Raw genomic sequence first — 22,026 nt, 5'->3', positions numbered from 1 at the left:
GGAAACTTCTCCGATAGCAAAATACTGCGGATGCTGGAAATCCGAAATAACAACAGAAGAAGCTGGAAAAACTCAGCAGGCCAGGCAACATCCGTGGAGAGAGAAATAGAGTCAACGTTTCAGGTTGAAACCCTTCTCCGACCCATTCCAGCGCTGGGGCAGGAGAGGTTCGGCCCAACAAGCTGTCAGTAAAAGTTCTTACTCTTTGATGTGTCAGCACGAGTTCTGTTTGCCTTAGCTAAATCCCCCGCTATGCAAATTGATAGAGTGATACCAAGAGCTTTGGATGTCACAATGGAATGAAATGCTTGAGATTGTACATAACCACTGCCCCTTTGTTTACTAGTTAACACTCCAAATCATTGGCCCAGAACTTGGTGTCGGGGGCTTGCCGCGCGTGCAAGCCCCCGATGTGCGCTCACCCTGCGCGCCGACATCTGAAACCTGGCCCGCAATGGATTTCCTTTCAGTGGCCAGGTTCTGATGTCGGCGCGCTGTGCTAACCTGACCCAGCGGCGTAGTTAGTGCGATGTGCCGGCTGGGATCAGGTGAGCACTGTTCAGCCAATCAGGGGAGGGGAAACTTCATTCATAAGTTTGAGAGTAAGAACTGTCAAACTCATGAGAAGTACTGCACCCCAAAACACTACTTAAACTTTAAATAACATTTAAAAAAAACATCCCAATCATTAAATTAAGTATAAATAAGTTTAAAAAAATAATTTAAACAATGTTTTTTTTTGAAAAAAATAAATTTTTAATAAAAAGGGTCTAAAACTAAATTTACCTTATTGTAGATTCTTTAAAATAATAAACCTGTGGGGAAAAGAATTCTAAATTGCACTAAAACACCACATACCTGTAAAAATAAATACTTACGTGTGCTTTTTACAAGCGTAAAGACCGGAGGCCTTTACACATGCGCAAATCTCTCAAAATAGGAAATCCAAGACGCACGCGCTGCCCCCTACAGCGCACGCGCTAGCCTCGTCACCTCTTGGGTGAGAGGAGAGGAAATGCCGGTTTTCAGCGCATGCGCTGTGCATGCTGAAAACCGGCATTTCCTCCGGCCAGACGCGTAAGTACCCCTTCCGTACTCACGCGCTTGGGGAGGAATTTCTGCCCCATTATTGTTGAGATGAAATCATAGGCTGCTGACCCCAAAAAATTGCTGCTCGCAGTCTTGAAAATTAACCCCTTATAAGCTGCACCTAGCATTACAGACATACGTTTTTTTTTAAATCAGCTCAGATGCTACAGGCAAAATCCAGATTGCCACAACCTCTTCAAGAGCTGCGGCCGCACCTGATTTTCTACTATCCAACTAATCATGGGACAAACCTGCCTCCCCACAACTCATTTCCTTGTACAAAGAACATGTGGGGTGTGATGAAATATATGCCTTCATCAGCCCCTGTGTTTTACCTGCTTTGTATTGTGTGTACCGCCCCCTTTTTCCTATTGTGTGTATTGGCTACGCCCCTGTCTTTTGCCACATAAAGGTCTCAAGAGCTGTATGAGTCATTCTATCAGACGAACCCGATGTGGAAAGACCTGCAATGTTCTTAGTGATTAAAAGCCTTTAGTTGAATCCTTTAAACTCCTTGTCTTTGAGTTATTGATGGCACATCAATTTTAATCACTAAAACACCAAGATGGATCGACTCCTGAAACCAGAGCGCTTGGATCTGGACCCCCATGCCTCAGACGCAGCCACACAGTTCGGACACTGGTTCCAATGCTTCGAATTTTTCATCGCAAACTCATCCACCGCCATAGCAGCCGCAACCGCCACCGGAGACGTGAAACTGGGAATCCTGCGAAACTGGGTGAGCCATCGGGTCTCCCCTCTCATCCAAGATGCCACCAGCTACGGGGATGCCTGCACCATTCTGAAGGCCCACTACGTGCGGCCAATAAACGAGGTGTACGCCAGGCATCTTCTGACTACTCGCACGCAGCGGCATGGTGAGTCACTAGAGGACTTCATGCTAAGCCTAAAAGTACTGGGCAGAGACTGTAACTGTAAGGCCGTGTCTGCCATCGTGTACACGGAGGAGCTGATCCGAGACTCCTTTATTGCGGGCCTCAGTTCAAATTACATTCGGCAGAAACTGTTTGAAAAGCAGGGACTGGACTTAAAACAGGCTATGGGTATAGCGCGATCGCTGGATATGGCCCAGAGGAACTCTGAATCCTGTTCCTCAGGCCACGCAGCCCACTCCGCCTCGTGGGGGCCGCCATCTTCACCTCCCAGGTCTCAGGCCAGCCCAGCACCATCGGAGCCCCAGCCCCCACCCAGGAGCCCCACTACTGCCGCGATGCATTGGGGCCCGAAATGCTACTTCTGCGGCCAGGACAAACACTCCAGGCATCTGTGCCCAGCAAAGGGCACCACCTGTTTTAAATGCGGGAAGAAAGGACATTTCAGCAAAGTCTGCAGAGGGAACCCCGCCTCCAACTCCACCACCGCCGCGTGCGCGCCGTGGGGGTGGCCATCTTGGACACCATCTTGTCCACCCTCATGGAGTCCACCATCTTGCCCCGACTACACAGACCTCCAGGACCCACTGGTGGCCTCGATCACAGTGGATCAATCCAGGCCGCATCCGTTGTCTAAATCGATGATGGACATAGAGGTAAACGGGAACAAGGTTAAATGCTTGATTGACTGCGGGAGCACCGAAAGCTTTATTCATCCTAGCCTGGTAAAATGACTTTCACTAACGATAGTCCCCACACAGGGCAAAATCGCCATGGCTGATAAGACTCATACCTCAAAAATTACAGGTTTCTGCACAGTTATGTTGTCGGTAAAAGGCACTGATTACAGAGATTTTAAACTATTGATAATGCCAGATCTCTGTGTGAGCGTGATCTTGGGTCTGGACTTCCAGTGCCACCACCAAAGTATCACGCTTACCTACGGTGGGTCCCAGCCGCCCCTCACAGTGTGCGGTCTGGCTACCCTGAAGGTCAAGCCGCCCTCTCTGTTCGCCAACCTCGCACCCAACTGTTGACCCATAGCGACCAAGAGTAGGCGGGACAGCTGGGAGGATAGACGGTTCATTGCATCGGAAGTAGAAAGACTCAAGCGGGAGGGTATCATCGAATGCAGTACCAGCCCGTGGCGCGCCCAGGTAGTAGTAGTTAAGGGTAGCGAAAAGAAGCGGATGGTGATAGATTATAGCCAGACGGTTAATCTATACACCCAGCTAGACGCCTACCCTCTGCCCCGCATAGCGGATATGGTTAACCAAATTGCGCAATACCCGGTGTTTTCCACCATCGACCTAAAATCGGCATACCACCAGCTCCCCATTAGGCCGGAGGACCGTCCATACACCGCCTTCGAGGCGAACGGATGCCTCTACCACTTCCTCAGTCCCCTTTGGGGTAACGAATGGGGTCTCGGTCTTCCAGCGGGAGATGGACCGCATGGTCGATGAGAACCAGTTAACAGCTAGACAACGTCACCATCTGCGGCCACGACCAGCAAGACCACGACTTGAACCTCGCGAGATTTCTGAAAACCGCCCTCAGACTCAATCTCACCTACAACGAGGATAAGTGTGTCTTTAGCACCACGCGCCTCTGTATCCTGGGCTGCGTGGTGGAAAACGGGGAAATCGGTCCGGACCCCGACCGATTGCGCCCCCTACGGGAGCTACCCCTACCAAACACTCCCAAGGCCCTGAAAAGGTGCCTGGGGTTCTTCTCCTATTACGCCCAATGGGTCCCCAATTATTCCGACAAGGCCCGTCCCCTCCTGAAATCAACGTCCTTCCCGCTCACGGCCGAGGCCCACGCCGCCTTCAACAGCATTAAACACGACATTGAGAAGGCCGCACTGCAGGCAGTGGACGAAAACATCCCTTTCCAGGTCGAAAGCGCTGCGCCTGACTTCGCTTTAGCAGCCACCCTCAACCAGGATGGGCGGCCCGTAGCCTTTTTCTCAAGAACCCTCCAAGGGCCCGAGATCAGGCACTCCTCGGTAGAGAAGGAGGCCCAGGCCATAGTGGAGGCAGTGCGGCACTGGAGGCACTACCTAGCCGGCAAACGCTTCACCCTGCTTACCGACCAGCGGTCGGTAGCCTTCATGTTTAACAACAAACAGAGGGGGAAGATCAAGAACGACAAAATTCTCAGGTGGCGGATCGAACTCTCTACATTTGAGTACGACATAATATATAGGCCAGGGGCCCTCAACGAATTCCCCGACGCCCTATCACGAGGGATGTGTGCCAGCATCCAGGGGGACAGGTTACAGGGCCTCCACAATGGCCTCTGCCACCCGGGGGTCACCCGGCTATTTCACTTTATAAAATCCCGTAACCTCCCCTATTCCATCGAGGAGGTCCGGTCGATGACCAGGGACTGCCGCACCTGTGCGGAATGCAAGCCCCATTTTTACAGGCCCGACCGAGCCCACCTGATCAAAGCTATACGGCCATTCGAGCGCCTGAGCTTAGATTTCAAGGGACCACTCCCCTCCACCGACCGCAATGTGTACTTTCTCAACATTGTGGACGAGTACTCCCGCTTCCCATTCGCCTACCCCTGCCCAGACATGACCAGTGCCACGGTCATCAAGTGCCTCGGCAACCTGTTTTGCACGCTCGGCATGCCTAACTACATCCACACTGACAGGGGGGCGTCGTTCATGAGCGACGAACTGCGCCAATACCTGCTGTCGAAGGGGATAGCCACGAGTCGGACCACTAGTTATAACCCCCGGGGTAATGGGCAAGTGGAGAGGGAGAACGCAACAGTGTGGAAGGCGGTCACCTTAGCACTAAGGTCTAAAGGCCTCCCCACCTCCCGCTGGCAAGAGGTCCTCCCAGACGTACTCCACTCGATAAGGTCACTACTGTGTACTGCTACTAACGCCACTCCTTACGAGAAGATGTTTGTTTTTCCCCGCAAATCAACCTCAGGAGTGTCCCTACCCTCGTGGCTCTCCACCCCAGGGACAGTCCTATTACGGAAGCATGTGGGGGGCCACAAAATGGATCCCCTCGTGGAGGCAGTACACTTACTCCACGCAAACCCACAGTATGCATACGTCAAGCACGCCGACGGGCGTGAGGACACCGTGTCCATAAAGGACCTCGCCTCGGCAGGAAGCGACGACGACCCATCACCACCACCCCCAGAAGAACCTCCACCATCCCCAGGCTCACCACCCCCAGAAGTACCTGCAACACCCACAACACATGGGTATGCCCAGGAGGGCACCACGGACTCCCGGTCGGAACCCGAGGTACTGTTGCGACGTTCAGGAAGGACTATCACACCCCCGGACAGACTAAATCTGTAGAAGGAGTGAATGTGATGAAATATATGCCTTCATCAGCCCCTGTGTTTTACCTGCTTTGTATTGTGTGTACCGCCCCCTTTTTCCTATTGTGTGTATTGGCTACGCCCCTGTCTTTTGCCATATAAAGGTCTCAAGAGCTGTATGAGTCATTCTATCAGACGAACCCGATGTGGAAAGACCTGCAATGTTCTTAGTGATTAAAAGCCTTTAGTTGAATCCTTTAAACTCCTTGTCTTTGAGTTATTGATGGCACATCAATACATACGTTTTTTTTAAAAATCAGCTCAGATGCTACAGGCAAAATCCAGATTGCCACAACCTCTTCAAGAGCTGCGGCCGCACCTGCTTTTCTACTATCCAACTAATCATGGGACAAACCTGCCTCCCCACAACTCATTTCCTTGTACAAAGAACATGTGGGGTTTTGATAGAGTAGATAGGGAGAGACTGTTTCCACTGGCAGGAGGGTCGGTAACCAGAGGACACAGATTTAAGATAATTGGTAACAAATCCAGGCTTGCTAACAGACGGTTTCATGCCTCCACATTTGGTATTTTTTCAATTTTTGCCTGGCACTTCTCTCCCTTCAGCTTAGTAAAGGCTGACAAATATTTAAAATTCACTGAGTCTTCATAAAGGCTGAAACAAGTAGGGAGATATTCTGCTCTAATGTGTCGATGGTGCATGCATCCTGGGCATGGACAGCTGATCATGAAAGCCAAAAATGCACCAGAAGTGCGTGCAATGTCCAATAATTTCTGACCAGGCAGCACCAAGGGATTTAAAGGTACTTTGATACATGAGCCTCACTAAACATCTGAAAAGTAGGCAAATTAAGTCAGGGCTGCCCTTCCCTGCCTTATGAAATGATTGCACCCAAAATGTGACATCATCATTTTGCACCTGTGTAAAAGCAAGTTTGCTTTCAAACTGAGTCCCTGGCCTTCAAATGTATGCAAGTGATATTGGAGGTGGATTTCCTTTTTGGCCTGTTTTGATTTTGCTGCACTTTTTTTTGCCATTTTCTGCTGACTTCTGTTTTTTTTCCCAGCACCAAGTGTGTTGTCCTCTAAATGGAAGCAGCCCCATTGGATGGAATGGATATTCCTTGGGGAATGATTCTTGCTTAATTTTTTTCCCCATGTCCTCAATGTTATCAGAGGGACGTCTGCCTGCAACTGAGGCACACTATCGAAGATGTTACAAGCTTCTGTCTGCCTCAGATATTGTTTTGGGGACAACGATCTTAGTTACTTCAGTAAGTAGTCAAAGCATCTTGCAATTGGAATGAACCCATACTGCTCAATATCTAATTGTGCAGTAGCATAATCCAGAGTGTAATAATAGGATCCTGCTCTGATCTGAACTGGACATTGTGTCTTTCACACGTCCCCTCGCGTACACTTCTCCAATCTTTTCGATGGGGAGAATCACTTGAAGAAACAAGGCCAGATACAAATCATTAAGCTTTATTTCACCAACAGGAAAGGAACATACAAAGTAACAGTCAAAGCAAATTCCATTTACCTCACTTACATCTCCAAAAATGGGAAAAGATAATAAACCACGTGCCCTGTTCATTTCATGGACTGATTTACTTGGTTTTGGCATTAGCTTTCATAGAATTGCATATTACATAGAATATACAGCACAGAAACAGGCCATTCAGCCCAACCAGTCCATGTGGCATTTATGCTCCACTCGAACCTCCTCCCATCCTTCCTCATCTAACTCTATCAGCATAACCCTCTATTCCCTTCTCCCTCATATGCTTATCTAGCTTCCCCTTAAATGCATCTATACTATTTGCCTCAACCACTCCCTATGGTAGCGAGTTCCACATTCTCACCACTTTTTGGGTAAAGAAGTTTCTTCTGAATTCCCTATTGGATTTCTTGGTGACTATCTTATATTGATGGCTTTTAGTTTTGCTCTTCCCCACACATGGAAACATTCTCTCTGTATCAAAACCTTTCATAATTTTAAAGACCTCTATTAGGTCACCCCTCAGCCTTCTCTTTTCAAGAGAAAAGAGACCCAGCCTGTTCATCCTTTCCTGATACGTGTACCCTCGCAGTTCTGGTATCATCCTTGTAAATCTTTAAGCACCTTCTCCAGTGCCTCTATTATCCTTTAGCTAATATGGTGACCAGAACTGTACATTGGACATTAAGGACAACTTCTAATTGAAACAAACTGTGGGCTGCGACATTCCACAAACTAGCTCATCTTGCCTTAATGCACCTCCTGAATGTCTGCAGCTGTGGCCTTTTTTTTAAAAACTGTGCAAATTCACTATGTTTTAAAAAAAACACTCAAATGCAAATCAATTCCAAAATCCTTTCTGTAAAGAAAATCGTGAAGGACTGTGAAGAAAAATCTGCAAACATGCATGTTCACAGCACATTAAAGCAGATATACTTCTCCTACCTACTGCTCATTTATCTCATTGCTATTTGTGGCACCTTGCTGTGTGCAAAATGGGTACCAGTTTGCCTACATCATTACAATGACTACAAAAGTAATTCATTGGCTGTGAAGCAATTTAGGACATTTTGAGAATGCAAAACATTCTACATAAATGCAAATTATTTCTTGTGCCTCTACAATAGGTTTCTTACCTCCTCCCCCACCCCTCACCGAGGCAAAAGCTGACATATCGCAAATTCATTTTGAAGCTTTATAAAGGCTGAAATTATGGCCTAGAAATTGGGTTCTGGTCTTGCCAGGGCTGTAGCGCCAGAAAGTTTGCGCCAGCGGTAATGCGGCAGCGCGCGACGAAAATTCGGGTGCGCCGGGCCCAGACGGCGGCGGGCACTAAAACCCTCCTTTAGCGCCTCAAAACGGGCGTGAACTTGTGTTTCCCGGCGCTAATCCCCCGCTGCGGCACCCGATGCGGTGCGGCAGGCGGGGGAACTGCAGGCCTCCTCCTCCTGTTAAGGAGGAGCTGCCTGCAGCCGACAACTGTCCGGCGGATTGACCCGACATCTGAGCCCAGCACCTCGGGGAAGTGCCGGGCTCGCATGAGACACTGATCAGGGCTGCGGGGGAGGGAATGCAGGAGTCCGGGAAGGGAGGTGCGGGCAGGCGGCCGCCGGGAACGCGGCCGGCCGCCGCTCCACCTTTATGCGCCGGCGCACACTGGGGGAAGACTCTGTTGCCAGAGTCTTAGTTGCGCCTGCCACGGGCGAGGCGGGCGCAACTGAATTTCGGCTTGGGGCCGGGTTACCACGGCAACCGGGACGCTGCACACACCGATGACGTCATCGGTGCCGGCGCAGCGCTACCGGTGCAACGCCGATTTAGGGCCCCAGGGAATTTCTCAACTGGCCATAACTCCGGCGCTAGGCCCTCTAGCGCCTCAAATGCGGTGCTAAGCCTACCGAATTTCTAGGCCTATATCTTTCCCATTTACCTTGATAGATTTTTGTTAGGCAAGGATATTAAGGGTTATGGAACCAAGGCAGATAGATGGAGTGTGATGGAATACTCTCCACTTGCCTGGATGAGTGCAGCTTCAACAACACTCAAGAAGCTCGACACCATCCAAGACAAAGCAGCCCGCTTGATTGGCACCCCATCCACCACCTTGAACATTCACTCCCTCCACCACCGGCGTACCATGGCTGCAGTGTGTACCATCTACAAGATGCACTGCAGCAACTTGCCAAGGCTTCTTCGGCAGCACCTCCCAAACCCGTGACCTCTTCCACCTAGAAGGACAAGGGCAGCAGGCACATGGGAACACCACCACCTCCAAGTTTCCCTCCAAGTCACACAGCATCCTGACTTAGAAGTATATCGCCGATCCTTCATCGTCGCTGGGTCAAAATCCTGGAACTCCCTACCTAACAGCACTGTGGGAGTACCATCACCACGCAGACTGCAGCGGTTCAAGAAGGCGGCTCACCACCACCTTCTCGAGGGCAACTAGGGATGGGCAATAAATGCTGGCCTTGCCAGTGACGCCCAGATCCCATAAGTGAATTAAAAAAAAGTTAAGAAACTAAGCCATGATCTAATCGAATGGCAGAACAGGCTCGAGGGGCTGAATGACCTACTCCTGTTCCTATGTTCCTACCTTCCTAGTGTGCACATTTCTATCATTTGGAACTGCTGCCCAGATTCTCCCATCCACCATTACACTTGGTCTCTGCACAAGGCCAAAAATGTAGCCAGATATGAATTATTCAAATGAGCTAACCCCAGAAAAATTGAGGGCAGCCAGTTCACTGCACTGTTGGCTGGCTTTACTCCAGCCACTAGGCAAAAATGTCTACATTATGTCAGGAAAGAAAGTCTTGAATTTCTATAGCGCCTTTTACGACCACCGGACGTCCCAAAGCGCTTTACAGCCAATGAAGTAATTTTGAAGTGGAGTCACTGTTGTAATGTGGGCAACGCGGCAGCCAATTTGCAAACAGCAAGCTCCCACAAACATTAATGTGATAATGACCAGATAATCTGTTTTTGTTATGTTGATTGAGAGGTAAATATTGGCCAGGACACCGGGGATAACTCCCCTGCTCTTCTTCGAATAGTGCCATGGGTTCTTTGATGTCCACCTGAGAGAGCAGACGGGGCCTCGGTTTAACGTCTCATCTGAAAGACGGCACCTCTGACAGTGCAGCACTCCCTCAGTACTGCACTGGAGTGTCAGCCTAGATTTTTGTGCTCAAGTCTCTGGAGTGGGACCAAAAAGTCTCCCGCTGGTTCCCCCATCTGCAGCCCTTTAAATTTGAGCTGCAAGCCAGATTTTCCATATCTCCCATTAAGCCAGCTCCCGGCACAGAGCTGCGCTGGGAGCTCCAAACTAACTAAACCTGAACAACAGCAGGCAGTCAGTTTAGAGCGCTGCTGGCTGTATTTTTTTTGCTGCCAGCTTGCTAGCCAGCCATTGTGGGCACCTTGGCAGAACTGCATCATTGGCTCTTATTCGATATATATGTAGCATGTGTTAACCCCTGAGTGTGCCATCAACTGCAGTGCGGAGAATACAAAAAACAACCAACTGCACAACAGGGAAGACGAGTGGCGCTTTTTTTAAATGGAACTCTTCGCTTTCTGAGTTGCGGTGACGTTGTGCGTCAGAACCTCGCGTGAATGTACGTCGTCCAATCAGGGCGGTCGCTCGGCGTCTATCTCCAGGGTAACCGAACAGTTACATTGAACAACATCGGGCGGCGGCGCCGCGAACAAGCGGGGAATAAACACCAGCAACACTGTGCACTTAATGAATTGTAGCGAGGGTCAGTTTATAAAACCAGGTAATGAAAGGCTGGACACCAGCTGGGCTGACCAGACTAGTATCTCCAATTGTGTGTGTGACCACTCTAATGCTTCCATTTTAACCCTTGTCTTTTTTTCTTGAAAGCTGCAGAATGGCATACACCCAGGCTGAATGTGTTATTAAGAATATAATTCGGGAAATAGCCCAGGAGTGCGCTGACAGGGGACACTCCATCTCTGAGACACTTGTAGCATTCATGGTGAGTGCAGCGAGATTGACCGTCACCTTCGGATGAGCTGTTATTGTGTGTGTGTCTTAATTGTAGCAAGTTTTGTTTATTGTGTTCAACAACAACATAAATCAAACAATAGAAAATATAGGGGTGAAATTGGTATATGCTGGTAGCCATATTTTCTCCCCTCCCTCAATCACCTGGCACAAAATGTGACATGCAGCAAATCGAGCAACAACTTGCATTCATTCACAAAGCACCATTAATGTCGTGTCCCAAGGCGCTTTACAGAGACGTAAGGAAAATGACGAACTCCCACGCCCAATTTTCCACCTGCCACTAAATCAGGCTCTTTAAATGTTAACAGATCTGAGAGTCAGATCTTGTGCTCACTTGTACACTAACCCATAGTGGGCACTGGATAGTGATGTGAAGTGAGAACTCTGCCTGATTTCCAACCCCACCCGCACACGCCTGGCTCGCAGAGGGAAGACTGCGATTAATTGTTGTGCTCAGTGACCACCTCTGCTGAGATTCGGCTTGTGGATTGAAACTAGGGCCTTCCTTGTCTCTGTGTCCTGTAGCACACCAGGCAACGCATTTACCACCGAGCCATCTTGGGGAGCTGTATTTGTCATGTTAAAACCAAGTATGTACTGTGTGTATTTGTAGAAGAAAGTTACGAGAATGCTCCTGAATTCCTAATATGTACACCTGGCAGGCAAAGCTGTCCACTGGGAGCACTGAAGATGAAAATTTACCCCAGTGAGTGTTTTACTTAAAGTTATGTTCCTTTACTTATATTGTTTTGCTAAGTAGCCTGCTGACTCTTTAAAAGCTAATATATTGGGGAATCTTGTACAATGTAAATAAGACATAGAATGGAAAAGAACCTAAAAGTTATATGATGAATTTGTTTTCAAACAGGTTAAAGCTGTTGTTCTGGATCCCAGATATGAGTTCAATGTGGATAGAACCCTCACAAAGACTGATGTTCACAAGCTCATCACGGTAACTATTGATATGTGCTGACATTGCCTGTGTGAAGACGAACAGGGATCAGTATTTTTCCCACTTCGGTTTTATTCCTTCTCCTGTCCTCTCCCGAAGGTGGTAACTCATGCTGTGTTACAGTCCCATCTCCTTCATACATCATTCAAGTGACCATTTTTCACGTGAGCTTAAGCACTGAATGGAGATAGTCTATTCAACCACAGGAGCTATCACAGCTGATCCAAAACATGCCCTTTCCCATTGTTCACATGCATTACAGCTCCAGCAGAGGTCACTAGTCACCATAAGTGAGACCCACATTCAGGTCAATTTTGGTATCGCCACCATTGCCTCTGTTGAATTCAGCTCACTGAATGCAGACTAGGGATGGAGCTAACCTGGTGTATATTGCTCAGTACAGCACAATGCAGTGCATTTACTAACCAAGCCAGGAGGAGAGTTGAAAATATTTTAAATACGTTAATTTTTAATCGTTTTTTTTAAATGGGGGATTGTGTTGATGTGACTTAGCTATTTGAAAAAATTGCTGCAACCTTTATACAAGTTTTGCAAAATATAAAGGAGTCCCATGAGTTACAACTTAGTTAACACACCAGGGGTCGTAAAGACACAAGTGCTCCACCATGTGTATGTCATTGAGAGGAATGAATGGTGAAACTCCTTGTACTGTCTGACCTCTCGGGGGGAATTTTAACATAACCTGCCAGGCAGCATCGGGGCATGTTCAGCCAGGGACTTGAGCACATAAAGCTAGGCTGACACTCCAGTGCAGTGCTCCCTCAGCACTGCACCCACAACCTTCTGACTCAAAGGCGAGTGTGCTACCAACTGAGCCACAGCTGACATAGGGATAAGTGTAACTAACTTTGAGTCCATAGGGTCAATTTTCCACTGCGTGCTGCTGGCATCTTGCCTCATCTGCATGGAGCACGTATCAAGAAATTAAAGGTGCAGCTGCAATATTTTATTCAGCCCAAATGGATTTTTCAATATCACTTCTTTTTTTCCAATGTTATTTTTTAACAAGGCTTCATCAACATTTATTTTCTAGATTTGTGTGGACAGATTGCTTGAAACAGAACGGCCGTCTCTTGACACAATCAAGATGCAAATTTACTTTGATCTGAACTACACAAGTAGAGGTCAGTTTCCCTATTTACCTTTTTGAGGAAAACACTTATCAGATTCTCAGGATGGATAGGTATCGATAAGCATGAACACAATTTTTCCTTGGGCTGTAGTGATTTTTTTCTATATGCCGGTGAGTTTGGGTTCTCCCAACCCTAGCCAGCATACACACTGACCTGTCCATATCACTCCTAGAAAGGTCAAACATGATAAAAAGGAATGTACTCCCCATCTCCTTTAGCTGTTTCAGAAGGTACCAGTCAAAACTCAATCCAGTTACTCAGAGACCTCAACACCCTTATCTCTAAGAAGTACTCAGCAGTTCAAGCAGCATCCCTGGAAAAACAGCTTTGAACGTATCAAGCCATTGGGCCTTCCTCAAGAGAATTGAGCCTGCTCCCATAACCCATGGCTAGGCATGGAGACCATGTTCAGACAACCCCTTATACAGGCTGTTCTTCAGAGACGACAAGAAAATGCCAACCCAATAACATTCTCTGCCTGGGTGGAGGTCTGTACCACCCTGAAAATCCATTGGGGCCGAACAATCCTTTCCCCAATCTGGCAGAATGGGCGAGCTCCCAGAGGCACTTGGTGCAGTAAGGTTACAAACCTGGTATGAAAAAGGCATCACCAGACTTTGGAACCATAGAGGTTTACAGCACAGAAGGAGCCCATTCATCCCATCGATTTTTGGGCTGTCCCTTTGCTAGAGCAATCCAAAATTAATCCCAGTGCCCCCTTCTCGTCCCCTAGCCATGCATATACCTCTGCTTCAAATTTTTATTCAATCTTCCCTTCAAAGATGCAATGGTCTCTCTCAACCACTCCCTGTGGCAAAGCAACTGCGTAAAGAATTTTCTCCTAACCTCTTCTCACTCTCTTACTGTTAACCCCTCATTAATGACTCCCCAGCCAAAGGAAATAGCCTTTCCTTATTCATTCTATCAAAAGCCTTTATCATTTTAAAAGCCTCTAAAAGGGGTGGGTGGAAATAATAACCCAAAGAGAAGAGGGGCAAGAGCAAAGGTCAGAGTACAAAAAGAGATAAAGATAATACAAGTACTCCAGGAACAGAAAAGTGTATAGGAACTAATAACAAAATACCTATTAAAAATGAAGCTGGAGTGATTTTAAAAAAAATAAAGATTATATTAAATGTGCCTGTATGTACAGAGCATCAGCAACAAAGTGTGACAGGTCAAAAAGTGTGGGAAATACGCCATCAGTGCATATAGTCAAGGTGGGGACAGTTACCCAAATATGTACAAGAATGCACATAGCATCAGAAATAAAACAAATCAGTTAGAAGCACAAATTCAGCTTCAAGGATACAAGGTAGTAGCCATTACAGAGAGATTGGGAAAGGAGGAGTAACAATATTAATCAATAACAACTTGCATTTATATAGCACCTTTAAACGTCCCAAGGTGCTTCACAGAAGCGTTATCAAACAAAATCTGACACCAAGCCACATAAGGAGATCAGGACAGATGACCAAAGAGGTAGGTTTTAAGGAGCGTCTTAAATCAGGAGAGAGAGATAGAGAGGTGGAGAGGCTTGGGGAGGGAATTCTAGAGAATAGAGCCCAGGCAACTGGAGGCACGGCCGCCAATGGTGGAGCGATTAAAATCGGGGCTGCGCAAGAGGCCAGAATTGGAGGCGCACAGATATCTCAGAGGGTTGTGGGGCTGGAGGAGGTTACAGAGATGTAGGTGGTTTGCTTTGGTGGTTTGAATCAACCATCCTACTTAGTTCTAGATGACAGGAATTTCGGTGAATAGGATTGGGACACAGACAAGCTTTTCAGACTCAACCGTACGGTGTTTAAGAAGGTTAACACACACACCCGCCTCCAGTACATAAAATGCCTGGTGGTGTAAAACAAACAGTACAACAATACAACTTGGCCCGTCGAACAGGCCCCTGTCTCGTATTAAGACACCTAAAATCACACTGTGTTGCTATACAGAGTATAACATGGACTTGTCCCACAAACCCCGGAACATACACTATATAATACACACAGAACCTCCCCACTAAGCCCCTCTGGATTGGTTGGGACACACAACACCCCCTCACACAGTACCGGTGGTCTTAAGGATTCGTGGACTTGGACAATGCTCACCCTGATTGTCCGTTTTCTTGCTCGCTGCTTCCCTGTGTAGAACGTGTCTCCTGGTTACGTATCGCCGATGCAGTATCCAAGTCCCAGTTTCGAGGTTCGTTCCTACAGTCGAAGAGCAAGGCGAGGCTCTTGTCGCTTGTGGTGGTTTCTTCTCTCCGTCTCGGACGGAGTGCTCGGTTCTTGGTTCAGAGATGAGGGCACGCGAAGGCGAAAGCAAGCAAGAGAGAGAGAGAGAGAGAATGGCCAAAGCTGCCTTCTCTGTATACCCTAAAAGTTCATCAAGGTCTGTGTATTGCAGTGATGTCTTTTAAATCACCCTTCTTTGTCTGGTTCCCACCTTTTCGAGTCTGGGCCTTCCCCCAACTCATGTATTCCAATACACACCCAGTAATCCAAACCACAGGACATGTACAGGGCTGGGGGATGGAAGACAATTCCTTATCTTGTCTCCCCCTCCCTGTGGTACATATTTGATGTGATTTGTCTTACTGCTGATGTGTTTTGCCCAAGGTTAAAGTGTTTTTCATTGAGGCCAGGAAGTCCATTGTTCCAGCGAAACTGGCATCGTTGTCTTATCCAATTGAAGATCCATCGAAGCCCATTAAAACACAAAGTCTCATCACCCCTTCTTCTTAGGCAGTCCCTCGGAACCGAGGATGACTTGCTTCCACATTAAAAATGAGTTCGCAGGTGACTGATGAGTCCAATGCGGGACCTACAGTCTCTGTCACAGGTGGGGCAGACGGTGGTTGAAGGGGCGGGTGGGTGGGGTGCTTGGGTTGACGTGTGCTCCTTGCGCTGCCTGCGCTTGGCTTCCGCTTGCTCCCGGCGAAGAGACTCGAGGTGTTTGGCGCCTTCCCGGATGCTTCTCCTCCACTTTGTGCGGTCTTGGGCCAGGGATTCCCAAGTGTCGGTGGGGATGTTACACTTTTTCAAGGAGGCTTTGAGGGTGTCCTTGAAGCGTTTCCTCTGCCCACCTGGGGCTCCCTTGCCGTGCCGGAGCTCCGAATAGAGCGCTTGTTTTGGGAGTCTCGTATCGGGCATGCGGACAATGTGACCTGTCCATCGGAGCTGATTGAGCGTGGTCAGAGTTTCGATGCTGGGGATGTTGGCCTGAACAAGAACACTGACGTTGGTGCGCCTATCCTGCCAATGGATTTGCAGGATCTTGCGGAGGCAGTGTTGGTGGTACCTCTCCAGTGTTTTGAGGTGCCTGCTGTACATGGTCCATGTCTCTGAGGCATACAGCAGGGCGGGTATCACTGCTGCCCTGTAGACCATGAGCTTAGTGCCGGGTTTGAGGTCCTGGTCTTCAAACACTCTCTTCCTCAGGCGACCGAAAGCTGCACTGGCACACTAAAACACGAAGTCTCATCACCTATTGCGATGCTCATTGTCCAAAGTTAAATCATCTATTCACCGTTAAATCAGCTATCGAGACGCTCATTGTCCAAAGTAAATGCCTTTTCCATAGTTAAATTGAAACTCACAAGTGTGTCTGTGCTTCTAGGTCCAACTGCACCACACCCTACCAATGGGCCAAACAGGCTGCTGGTCGATCAGCAGTAACAATCATACAAAATGTCCGATACAAAAAAAATCCTTGGGGCCTGCGCCAATGCTTACAGAGATAGGGAGGGGCGAGGCCATGGAGGGATTTGAAAACAAGGATGAGAATTTTAAAATTGAGGCGTTGCTGGACCAGGAGCCAGTGTAGGTCAGCGAGCACAGGGGTGATGGGTGAACGGGACTGGGTGCGCGTTAGGATATGGGCAGCAGAGGTTTGAATGAGCTCAAGTTTATGGAGGTTGGAAAATGGGTGGCCAGCCAGGAGTGCATTGGAACAGTCAAGTCTAGAGGTAACAAAGGCATGGATGAGGGTTTCAACAACAGATGGGCGGAGACGGGCAATGTTACGGAGGTGGAAGTAGGTGGTCTTGGTGATGGTCAGACCCTCATCTCAGGGTCAAATAGGACACCAAGGTTGCAAATAGTCTGGTTCAGCTTCAGACTGAACCGTGTTTTAAGAATTTATAAATTGACAATGTGCTGTTTCCATTACCTCACCGTACAGCGGAATTCCTCGCCGAGCACCGCTGTGTCTTGGAATCTAGACTGGCCCCTATGTGCAGAGAAATCACAGATAGTCGTGCGAGGACACGCGACGAATTGGAATGTCTTTATCGTAAAGTCGTCAGCTACATGCTGCTCCACTCTGGCCTTGGATCCCCCACCGAAATAAGTGTAGTGAGGGAGGCAACTGGTAGGTAATTTGGTTTCTCTTCACATTTTAGCATGTAACAACCACAACAAAAACTTGCACTTGTATAACCCTTTAATGTAATAAAACATCCCCAAAGCACTCCGTAGGAGTGGAAACTGACACCGAGCCATGTGTTGTGGGAGATGACTGAAAGCATGGTCAAAGAGGTAAGTTTTGAAAGGAGGGAGAATGATAGAAGGCAGAAGAGTTTAGGGAGAGCATCCCAAAGTTTGGACCAAGATGGATGAAGGCATTAGAAGCAAAGGCACAGAAAGGGAAGGATGCAAGGGAGGCCAGGGTCAAAAGAATGGAAACTGTGCACTGATGTATAGGGCTGGAGGAGGTTGCAGTGGTAGGGGGAAAGTGAGGCCATTGTAGCACTTGTAGATGAAGATAAGGATATTGGTATTGATGCATTGAGGGATGGGGAGCCAACAGATAGGGAAAATAAAATGGTCATGCTTAGTGTAGGATAGGAAGAGTTTTAAATTAGTTATTCATGCAGTTGTGGAACCTGGAGGACTGATGGGGAGAACATTGGAGTACAGGTAGACTACCCTTTATCTGGACTTCCGAAAACCGAAACCCTCTAAAAACCGAAGGTTTTTTCGGTCAGCGTAAGTCGTGCGCACGACATGACCAGAGTGGCACACGACTTACAGGCCTAGCCGGATAAGGGATAGTGTAGCATTTTTCCGCACTTCTGAAAACCGAAATCTTTATCCGCACATCCGAAACCAGAAAACCTCTGAAAGCCGAAAGTGGAGCAAAGCATGACTTCTGAAAACCGAAATGCGCACGACCACGACCCCCGCCGACCCCCACCCCCGACCCCCCCGGCCGAACCCGACCCCCACGACCCCCGACCCCCACCGACCCCCGACCCCCCCGCCGTACCCCACCCCCGCCGAACCCCACCCAATTTCGGATAAGAGATAGTGTACCATCTTTTATCCGCACATCCGAAACCAGAAAACCTCTGAAAGCCGAAAGTGGCGCAAAGCATGACCCGACGCTGCCGATGCTTGACCCACGCAGGTGTTATGCTGCTCTGTGTGATATTTGCTGCTCTCTTAGATATTTGCTGCTCTCTTAGATATTTGCTGCTCTCTTAGATATTTGCTGCTCTCTTAGATATTTGCAGCTCTCTTAGATATTTGCAGCTCTCTTAGATATTTGCTGCTCTCTTAGATATTTGCTGGCTTTTAACAATTTGTGAAAATGCTAAAAAGAGCTGCAGATACCCCAATGGGTAACAGTGAGAAGCAGAGAAGGAAGCATCGCTCATTATCGATATCGCAGAAAGTGGAGTTATTGCAGAAGCTTGATCGTGGTGTGTCTGTGCGACATCTTACTGAAGAATATGGTGTGGGAAGTACCACCGTATATGACTTAAAGAAACAGAAAGACAAGTTGTTGAAATTTTACACTGACAGTGATGACCATAAACTAATGAAAATTAGGAAAACATTGCATAGGGCAAAAAATGAAGATCTTGACCGTGTGCTGATTGAGTGGATTCGACAACGCAGAGGTGAACGTGTGCCACTGACTGGTTTGATGGTCATGAAGCAAGCTAGAATATACCATGAAGAACTGAACATTGAAGTTGAGTGTGAATATTCAGAAGGTTGGCTGCATAAATTTAAGAAGCGTCATGGTATAAGATATCTGAAAATCTGTGGTGAAAAAGCTTCTGCTGATCATGAAGCAGCTGAAAATTACATAGATGAGTTTGCAAAAATAATATCGGATGAAAACCTCGGTCCTGAACAAATTTACAATGCTGATGAAACAGCTCTGTTCTGGTGCTACGTTCCTAGAAAAACATTAGCAACGGCTGATGAGAGTGCACCAGCAGGTTTTAAGGATGCTAAGGACAGGTTGACTGTTCTTGGGCGTGCCAATGCTGCAGGCACACACAAGTTAAAGTTGGTAGTGATTGGAAAAAGCCAACATCCGAGATGTTTGAAAGGTGTATGCAATTTACCTGTGCATTATTATGCGAGCAGGAAAGCATGGGTAACCAGAGGAATATTTTCTCACTGGTTCAATAACCACTTCGTACCAGCGACATGAGCTCATTGCAGGCAAGTTGGACTGGAAGAAAACTGCAAAATTTTATTGTTCCTGGACAACTGCTCCGCACATCCCCCTCCTGAACTTCTTGTGAAAAGTTATGTTTTCGGCATTAACTTTCCCCCTAATGTGACATCTTTAATACAGCCTTGTGACCAAGGAATTTTACGCTCCATGAAGAGCAAGTATAAAGACGTTTTTTTGAACTCTATGCTTGATGCAATCAACAGAGGCGAAGGAATCCAAAGCTTCCTGAAAGAATTCAATGTTAAGGATGCCATTTATGCAGTTGCTAATGCTTGGAACGATGTTGACAAACCAACATTAAAAAATGCTTGGCACAGACTTTGGCCTTCAACGATGTTTCATGAAGATGGACCTGCAGATGACGAGTTTGAAGGATTTCCTGTCAGTCAGGAGAAGATGATGATATCAAACCTCCTCACTTACGCCAAAGGTTTATCATCCGAAAGTGTAAATACGTTAGAGGAAGCTGACATCGAAGAAGTGCTGAACATTGACAATGATGCACCTGTTGTGAATTCGTTGAGTGATGGGGAAATTGCTGAAATGGTGTTAAATAAAGACAAGCATGAGGACAGTAGTGATGATGATGATGACATTGTGAACACAGGTGAAAAAATCCCCATAGACGATATGGTGACAATGTGTGATCAGTTAATTGCTGGCCTTGAAAAACGTGCATTTATCAGTGAGCAAGAGATTATGCAAGTTTACTCAATTAAAGAGAGACTGCTTAGACAGAAACCAATGTTAATGAGACAGATGACACTGGAAGAAATCTTTAAAAAGGCCGTCTGTCGTAGTCATGCTTCATCACTTGAGAATCCTGTTCCTGGCCCATCTTCAGATGTCCAACTCCAACCTGATGACAATGATGACAACACTGATGTACCCTCTTCTCCAAGATCCTCAAGCCAGATGTAATGCTGCTTCATCACTTGAGAATCCTGTTCCTGACCCATCTTCAGATGTCCAACTCCAACCTGATGACATTGATGACAACACTGATGTACCATCTTCTCCAAGATCCTCAAGCCAGATGTAATGTACCTTTATTGCATGTTTATGTACAGGTATTTAGCTTAGTTTGTACCTGTACATGTTTGAAGTTTTACTGAATGTTTTCCTTACAAATAAACTGTACTACAGTATTTATCCCTGTAACTACAGTATTTATAGTCGTTATTTTCGGATAAGGGATAGTGTATCCTTTATCCGCACTCCCGAAAACCGAATTACCTCTGAAAACCGAAGTGTTTTCGCGCACCTTCCGAAAACCGAAATTTTCCTAAAACCGAAACCTCGGGACCAGCCGTGTTTTCGGATAAAGGATAGTCTACCTGTACTAAAACCTGGAGTTGATGAAAGAACGGTTGAAGGTTTCAGCACTAGTGTAGGTTTGGTAGGGTTATGGATGAGTTAATGTTGGAGGTGAGCAACTTTGTATAGGTAGGAATCTGTGATCTTGGGGATGGCTGAGATGTAAGCTTTAAAGTGCAACTCTGGGCTAAACAGGACACCAAGTGTTCAGCCCAACCAAGCAGTTGAGGACCGAGATGGGCTAAAGTGTGGAGACTTTTGGTGGGAGTTGAACAGAATGGCTTGATGTTGATGGTAAATTGGAGCAAGTTCTTGCTTATTCGTGACTTGATGTCTGTCCGTATGTCCAATGGCTTGTCTCCGTGCTGGTCCTGAAGTCAAGGGTAGGTTGGGAGAAATAAAGCTGGATGTGGTCAACATATGTGGAAATTGACCCCATGCCGATGGACAATGCCATCGAGGGGTAACATGTAGATGAAAAAAGAACGCTAAGTTTTCCAAGGAAGAGGACTTTGCCAAAGCTATGGTAAACGAGAAGGTGCTAGGATACTGGATGAGATAAAAATATATAAAGAAGAGGTGCTAGACAGGCTGGCAGTAGTTAAAGTGTATAAATCACCCGTTCCGGATGGGATGCATCCTAGGTTGCTGTGGGAAGTAAGGGTAGAAATTGCAGAGATGCTGGCCACAATCTTCCAATCCACCTTAGATACAGGGGTGGTGCTAAAGGACTGGAGGATTGCAAATGTTACACCTTTGTTCAAAAAACAGAAGAAGGATAAACCTGGCAATTACAGGCCAGTCAGTTTAACTTGGACAAGCACGGACTAATAAAGGAGAGACAGCATGGATTGTTAAGGGCAAATCGTGTTTGACCAACTTGATTGAGTTTTTTGATAAGGTAACAGAGAGGCTGGATGGGAAAGTGCAGTGCAGTTGATGTTGTGTATTTGGACTTTCAAAAGGGGTTTGATAAAGTACCACATATTAGGCTTGTTATCAAAATTGAAGCCCAAGGGATAAAAGGGGCAGTAGCAGCATTGATACAAAATTGGCTAAGGGATAGAAAACAGAAATGGCTGTTTTTTGGACTGGATATACAGTGGCGTTCCCCAAGTTTCAGTAATAGGGCCACTGCTGTTTTTGATATACATTAATGACTTGGACTTGGGGGTACAGGGCAGAATTTTGAAATTTGCAGATGATACGAAACTTGGAGGTGTAGTAAACAGTGAGGAAGATAGTAATAGACTTCAAGAAGACATAGACAGGCTGGTGGAATGGGCGGA

The 22,026-nt window shown here is 47.1% G+C and overlaps 1 protein-coding gene across 4 annotated transcripts in view; it reads left to right on the top strand.

Annotated features, from left to right (window-relative positions):
- The first annotated feature begins 10,454 nt into the window (after positions 1-10,454).
- Positions 10,455-22,026, top strand: part of cfap206 (cilia and flagella associated protein 206) — a 78,021-nt gene continuing 66,449 nt past the window's right edge. The window contains exons 1-5 of one of the 4 annotated variants that reach the window (XM_085997655.1): positions 10,455-10,586; positions 10,700-10,808; positions 11,709-11,792; positions 12,847-12,937; positions 17,126-17,314. In XM_085997655.1, the coding sequence (XP_085853781.1) occupies positions 10,701-10,808; positions 11,709-11,792; positions 12,847-12,937; positions 17,126-17,314 (472 nt within the window). In that variant the 5' untranslated portion in view covers positions 10,455-10,586; position 10,700. Of the gene's footprint in view, positions 10,587-10,693; positions 10,809-11,708; positions 11,793-12,846; positions 12,938-17,125; positions 17,315-22,026 lie in introns of all 4 variants that reach the window. The other 3 variants (XM_085997654.1, XM_085997656.1, XM_085997657.1) reach the window with 3 other exon arrangements.

The sequence above is a fragment of the Somniosus microcephalus genome, chromosome 9, assembly GCF_052327205.1.
Source record: "Somniosus microcephalus isolate GS21.2 chromosome 9, FLI_Smic_1.0, whole genome shotgun sequence".
NCBI classification, from domain to species: domain Eukaryota; kingdom Metazoa; phylum Chordata; class Chondrichthyes; order Squaliformes; family Somniosidae; genus Somniosus; species Somniosus microcephalus.
The sequence above is the reverse complement of the archived record's forward strand: the minus strand, read 5'-3'. Positions and strand labels throughout refer to the sequence as shown.